At 37.4% G+C, this 7,485-nt stretch overlaps 1 protein-coding gene across 2 annotated transcripts; it reads left to right on the forward strand.

Moving 5' to 3' along the window:
- Positions 1,119-5,834, forward strand: LOC107619755 (probable leucine-rich repeat receptor-like protein kinase At5g63930). Of its 2 annotated transcripts, XM_016322045.2 has the most exons (3): positions 1,119-3,475; positions 3,599-4,807; positions 5,327-5,834. In XM_016322045.2, exons 1-3 carry the CDS (start codon positions 1,900-1,902, stop codon positions 5,701-5,703), a joined length of 3,162 nt encoding a protein of 1,053 aa, XP_016177531.1. In that variant the 5' UTR covers positions 1,119-1,899; the 3' UTR covers positions 5,704-5,834. The 2 variants fall into 2 exon arrangements, with proteins under 2 accessions (XP_016177531.1, XP_016177530.1); XM_016322044.2 differs by having other exon boundaries at positions 1,119-4,807.

Genomic DNA, 7,485 nt, shown 5'->3' on the forward strand with positions numbered 1-7,485 from the left:
AAACATCTTTGAAAATATATTTTTGAATAAATAAAATAAATAATTAAATAATTTATTATTTAACTTTAAAAAATTCGAGGTCTTACACCAGTAACTGCTGGTTAGCCTACTTATGGCCTTCCTCTAGGTTATACTCCACCAATAGTGGGTATGCTCCACCAAATAGTTTTGAGAATTCATCAAGTTTTGGTGGTAACCCAATGCCCTCCATTATATTCTGAATTTTCTTGGAATTATCAATTGGGTTCTACATAGAATGCTTCTAGTTCAATGGCTGCTTTTCGACAACATGTTGATAAAAGTCATCACGATCTGGTCAATTTATTGATCCAGCAGATGACTACAACTTTCAACCCTATGATAACTAATTACAAACTAAAATTCGAGCGCCTTGCTAGGCAAGTGGAGAGAATTACTCGAATTGTTGATTATCATGAGGGAGATCAAAATTTGCATTTGAATCAAGAGGATGGGATGAATATGCCCAGAAATATGGGAGATGATATGCATTTCCGGAGTATAAATTGATTACCTGAAAAAGGCCTTCCCAATTATAGGACCACTTATCATAAAATTTTACTTTCTTTCCATCAGTAATATAACTTTGAGAACTAATTCACTCACTTGAAAACACTTTTCTTTTACTCGTTGATTGTAAATACGAGCAATACTTCTTTTTTTTATGAATGAGATTTTCAAGTGCCAAAATACGTTCATTATCTAACTCATTTAATTCATCGAACATTGCATTTCAATAATCTTCAATTGGCAACTCATTTTGCCTCATTGAGATTAATTTCTAAGGATAATACTGTATCATGACCATAAACTAATTTATAAGGAGAAGTATTCGTCGATCTTCACGGTAAATTTCGATAAGTCCATAATACTTGACAGTCCCATACCAATTATAATAATAATTTGTCCACAAGTATGATACACTTTTCCTCCATAGACATTTTCCTCGCTCTGTAAGTTAACACATAACATAGCGTTCTAGGAGAGAATTCAAATTCGGCCAAACGAAATAAAGAGAATGATAACTATATTTTGTACAACAAAAATTTGGAAATTGTAGACAATATAATAAGGTGGGGAAATTTGAAAAAGTAGTTTGACAAAAGGAGACAAATTTTGTGGTTCAATTGTTTATGTACCATCAAGCATGTACCTACCGGCCATTTTAGGTAGAATTCAGGTTGAGGAATGAGGATGTGCCGCTAGTTAAAACCCCACTTATCTTCAGGTTAATTGGTGTATAATAGAGATTCCATTTCAACTTTATGGAATGAGTTTATGTCGTCCTCTTATATCATATATCATATCATATATATCTTGAAAAGCTAAGCGTGCCATCCCATCATTTTGTTAACAGCCACTCCCACAGTCAACCAAGGCTTTGTCCTTTTACTTTACTTTTCTTTTTTCTATCAATTCTATATTTTCTCCCTTTTGATTTTGATTGGAACCAGTTGGTATCAAACCAAAGAGGCACCATTTGAAATTTTGAAATTCCAAAGACTACTGGATGGAGAAGCTCTATAATATTATTATGGAGTGTGTGGAAAGAATACCAAATCTATTCATTCATCCTTTGTCGGCCATCACAAACCTTAACATATGTAAAGGATCTCTTAGTCTCTCAGATGAACTTGTCGTTCAAAGAAAGTGGTGTCTTTGAGTCCTTAATTTATCCACTATTATGCTAGAATGTATGTTCCCGTTATTATGGCAAGTATCACTCTAGCTGTATTGTCCATTACAAAAATTTGAATCCTTTTGTGAATCTTATAATTTGCTTCATTTCCCATTTCTACTTAGAGCAGAAGAAAGTATGCACCTTTAGTATAGAAACGTGTACATAGTTTGCATCTGCAAGTGCTCCTAGTAGATCAGCATATGGAGAATAATTCACGTGCTTTGTTTTTGATGCTGATATTTACTCTTTCAACTGTTGTGTTATATTGTCCTTCAGAAGGACTCAATGCAGAGGGTGAATACCTTCTTGAAATGAAAAGGAAATTTTCCGACAAATACAGGCACCTGGAGAATTGGAACTCAAGTGATTCCACGCCTTGTGGGTGGAAGGGTGTGAACTGCAGCATGGTAAGCAATCCAGTGGTGGTGTCTCTTGACTTGCATTCGATGAACCTCTCCGGATCCTTGGCTCCCAGCATTGGTAGTTTGGTTTACTTGTCTCACCTTAACCTCTCTGGAAATTCCTTGACTGGGATTATACCCAAACAAATTGGAAACTGCTCAAGCTTGCAAGTTCTTGCTCTCAACAACAATCTTTTAGAAGGCCGAATTCCTGTTGAAATCGGCCAGCTTTTGGATTTAACAGAATTGTATGTTCACAACAACAGACTGTCTGGGCATTTTCCAGTGGAAATTGGTAACCTTTCTTCACTCACAGTATTTACTGCATACACCAATAATCTCACTGGATCTTTGCCAAGTTCTTTCGGCAACCTTAAGAGCTTGCGACGCTTCCGAACCGGTCAAAACATGATATCAGGAAGTCTACCCCAAGAGATAGGTGGATGTCAGAGCTTGGAGTATCTTGGTTTAACTCAGAATCAGATAAGTGGTGAAATTCCAAAAGCACTTGGGCTGCTCAAGAACATAAAATTTTTGGTCCTTAGGGAAAACAACTTCAATGGGGCCATACCCAAGGAGCTTGGAAACTGCACAAATTTGGAGGTTCTGGCTCTATATAGGAACATGCTTGTGGGATCAATCCCCAGGGAGCTGGGAAACCTTGTGCTCCTAAAGAAGTTGTACCTTTACCACAATGAGTTGACAGGAGAAATTCCAAGAGAAATTGGGAACCTTACTCTTGCTACTGAGATTGACTTTTCAGAGAACATGTTGACCGGAAGAATACCAGCAGAGTTGGCTAAGATTCCAGGGCTACAATTGCTTCATCTCTTCCAGAATGTGCTAACCGGTGTCATCCCAAATGAGCTCACAACTTTGAAGAACCTGACTGATGTTGATCTCTCTATCAATTATCTCAGAGGTACTATTCCTATTGGATTTCAGGACTTGCTCAACTTGACCACCTTGCAACTCTTCAACAACTCACTAAGTGGTTCTATTCCTCGAGCGCTCGGAGCCAACAGTCCACTCTGGGTGCTTGATGTATCATTCAACAACTTGGTGGGAAGAATTCCAGTTCATCTATGCCAAAATTCTAAGTTGATGCTGTTGAACTTGGGTTCAAACAAGCTCAGTGGAAGTATCCCTTATGGGATTTCAAGATGCAAGTCTTTGGTGCAACTTCGTCTCTTTGCTAACAACTTTCGAGGCAGGTTTCCTTCCACTTTGTGCAGACTTGTTAATCTTTCTGCACTGGAATTGGATCAAAATGACTTCACTGGTCCTCTTCCTCCACAAATTGGTAACTGCATAAGCTTGCAGAGACTTCACCTTTCCAACAATCGTTTTTCGTCTGAGCTGCCAAAAGAAATCGGTAACCTATCGCAGTTAGTGACCTTTAATGTCTCAACAAATTATCTTTACGGTAGATTACCTTTGGAACTATTCAATTGCAAGAAGCTCCAACGGCTTGATCTAAACCATAACAAATTTGTAGGTCCTTTTCCAGGTGAGATAGGAACTCTTTCTCAGTTGGAGCTTCTGAGGTTCACAGGAAATAACTTTTCAGGGCAAATTCCAGCGTCAATAGGGAAACTTGTGCGTTTGACTGAATTGCAAATGAGTGAAAACTCGTTCAGTGGTTGCATACCGGCCGAGTTGGGTGCCCTCTCGGCCTTACAGATCACATTGAATCTCAGTCATAATGAACTCACAGGCCAAATCCCCTTTGAGCTTGGGAAACTTAACATGCTAGAATCCCTCCAACTCAACAACAACCATTTGAGTGGTCAAATTCCATCCACCTTTGTGCAACTATCAAGTTTGTTGGCCTGCAACTTCTCAAACAATGATCTTTCTGGGCCTTTACCTTCCTTACCCTTCTTCCAGAACTCCACATCCAGCTGCTTCTTTGGAAATAAAGGACTATGCGGTGGAATTCTTCGCCCTTGCCCGAAAAATGCTTCGCCCTCTCCAAATAAACTAGGGAAGGTACTGGCTATAGCTGCAGCTGTCGTTAGTGCTGTTTCTTTAGTTCTGATTGTGGTAATTATATATCTCATGATACGTCCGGTGGATTCCGTTTCGCCACAGCTAGACGTCGACACATCACATGCTCCACCTGTTTCAGACATGTACTTCTTCCCAAAGGAGTTCTTAACATTCCAAGACGTGGTTGAAGCCACTGAAAATTTCCACTCCAAGTATATCATTGGGAAAGGTGGCACTGGTACTGTGTACAGAGCAGATATATCAACCAGTGACACAATTGCTATTAAGAAGCTAGATTCGAGTCGGGAAGGCGTGGTCTTAAATGACAGCTTCCGCGCTGAAATTTCTACCTTGGGAAAAATACGTCACAGAAATATTGTGAAATTGCATGCCTTCTGCACCTATCGTGGCTCAAAACTAATACTTTACGAGTACATGGCTAAGGGTAGCTTGGGGGAGTTATTGCAAGGAGCAACTTGTAGTCTTGATTGGCATAAAAGATTTAGGATTGCCCTTGGAACTGCACAAGGACTATCTTATTTGCACCATGATTGCAAGCCTAGGATAATCCACCGTGACATTAAGCCTAGTAACATACTCATTGATCATGAATTTGAAGCTCATGTTGGTGACTTTGGCTTGGCAAAGCTGATTGATGTGTCAACGTCTAAATCAGTGTCTGCAGTTGCAGGTTCTTATGGCTACATTGCCCCGGGTGAGTAATATTCATCCAAACATATTTTCCACTTATTAGTCAATCTTCCACTGTACTTGATTCCGTTATCCTTTCAATTTAGTTTATATGGTTTAAAAGTTTGGTAATCAGTCCTTATATTGTACAAAAACTAAGTTCATTATAGTTTAGCAATTTCTAACTAAGTTCATTATATAGTCTATATGGTTTTAAAATTTTGTGATATATACGTGTATAAAAAATTTAAGAAGAAAATGTCTTATCACAAAATTTTCAAATTAGAGAGAGGTGTTGAAAATATTTGTAATGTAACGATTTATTAGAAATGTTTACACCATCGGAACATGGTTGCTATTATTCTACTCAACGTTAAGGACTTGATTACAAATTTTTAAGCTATAGAAATCTAATTAAAAATTGTTGGAACCTTGATTCTTTTTCATTATAACTAACTCACAGCTTATGATTCTGGATATCTTGTTTAACATCTTTCAAGATATAAATTCTGTTGTATAATTGATGGTTCTGACATCTTAACAGAGTATGCATATACCGTGAAAGTGACTGAAAAATGTGACGTATATAGCTATGGTGTTGTCCTTTTGGAGCTACTGACTGGCAAGAAGGCAGTGCAACCAATAGATCAAGGTGGTGATCTCGTGTCATGGGTGAAAAATCATATACACAAACATTCTTTATCACTGGACATTTTTGATACTCGATTGAACCTGCATCTATTGGATAAAATACTTGTTGCTCAGATATGTGATGTCTTGAAAATTGCTGTGATCTGCACTGATACGTGTGCTTCAAGGCGCCCGAGTATGCGCAAAGTTGTGTCAATGCTTGTAAGTTCTAGTAATCGAGTAGAGCAACCATCTTCGTTGTCTTCTCCATGTGAAGAATCAAGATGCTAATAAACCTGAATAATTTGTGTAAAGTGTAAAGATTAAGGATAATTTGTTTAACATGGTACTAATTTCAGTGCATGTATTAATCTTTCGTAATAACAAATTTATAAAAGTATGCTTCCTATTTCTAAACTAGAATGAAAGAGTAAAACCCGTCGGTTTAGAATTTGTTCTCGGTTAGAGGAAAATAACTTCGTTGCAAGTATAGTTCCAAACCGACAAGTAATGCTCAATCAAAGTTTAATTTTTGGTTGTCACAAGTCCAATCCAATAAAAGTAACCGAGAGTATTAGTCTCGGATCGTCTTCTCAAAGGAATTGCAGTGAGGTATGCACATTATTGATTATGAGTTTTACGGGTTGGGTTGATAAAAGGGCAAGGAAGTAAAGCAAACAACTAAACAAAGCAAGTAATAAAGAGAGACATTCATGGCAATGATTGAGAATATAGGCTTTCTATCATAGTCATTAATCATATTACAATAATTATCAAGAGCTAATCTTATTTAGTCATCTCTAACATTGGAAGAAGGTACAATATTATTTTCACATAAGAGAAAGTCAAATAAGACTAGTTACCTCACTTTAAAAGTCCTAATCAACTTACTAATTGAATTAGCAAGAGATTAGAGCCAATGGAAATAATATTAACTAACAACTCTAGATCACCAATCTAAATTGGGTATTGATGACTCAAGATTGCCTAATTTCTCTTTCCAAACCAAAAATGTTCAAAAAGCTACTCTAACATCCAACCAAACATTTTTTCAAACACTTAGAAGGCATAAAAGGAAGACATGTTAAATTGCAAGAATAATAAATCTACAACTACCCAATACAAGAAAGGTAACAATAACAACTAAGGAAAGCAACATTAAACATGAAACATTAAAGAAAATTAAAATCAACAAGAGTCATGAACATAAAAGCAACAAAAAAAGAAATAGCAAATAAAACTAAGAGGGTAAGGATGTAGCGATAAGAAATTGCAAAGGAAAGTAAATGAAAACAAGAAATTAAAGCTAGATCTAAGAAGAATTTAACCTAATCTACCCTAATTCTAGAGAGAAGAGGGAGTTTTTCTCTCTAGAAACTACCTAAAGTATGGTCCTAAGCTAACTAATTGCTCCCCCTTTGACCCATCTTGAATTATGCATGAAATAGCCTCAGAAACGAGTTGGATTTGGGCCTGAAAAGCTCAGAAATCGCCCCAGCGAATTCACTTTAGTGAGGTCACGTGATCAGCGTCACGCGTGCGCGTGGACGACGCGTGCGCGTGGACGACGCGTGCGCGTGGACGACGCGTGCGCGTCGCTGGCAGATTCCCTCCTCACGCGTACGCATAAGTGACGCGTGCGCGTGGCTTGAATGTCCTCTTCATGCGTACGCGTGGATGACGTGTGCGCGTGGCCTTCAATTCCCCAAATGCTCATTTCTTCATGAATTTTCCACTTTGCATGCTTTTCTCTTCACTTCTTCCATCCAATCCTTGCCTTATGAATCTGAAATCACTTAACAAACATATCAGGACATCAAATGGAATTAAGGTGAATTAAATTTGGCTATTTTAAGGTCTAAAAAGCATGCTTTCACTCTTAAGCGCAAATTTAGGGAGAATTACAAAATCATACTATTTCATTGAATAAATGTGAGATAAGTTAATAAAATCTCCTAAATTAAGCACACATAAACCACAAAATTGAGGTTTATCATGAAACAAAAAACATCTTGCTCTAAAGATAATTTCTTTACCATGTTGATTAATTTTACATTTACTATGTATTTATGT

This window comes from Arachis ipaensis, chromosome B09, assembly GCF_000816755.2.
Source record: "Arachis ipaensis cultivar K30076 chromosome B09, Araip1.1, whole genome shotgun sequence".
Taxonomy (NCBI): domain Eukaryota; kingdom Viridiplantae; phylum Streptophyta; class Magnoliopsida; order Fabales; family Fabaceae; genus Arachis; species Arachis ipaensis.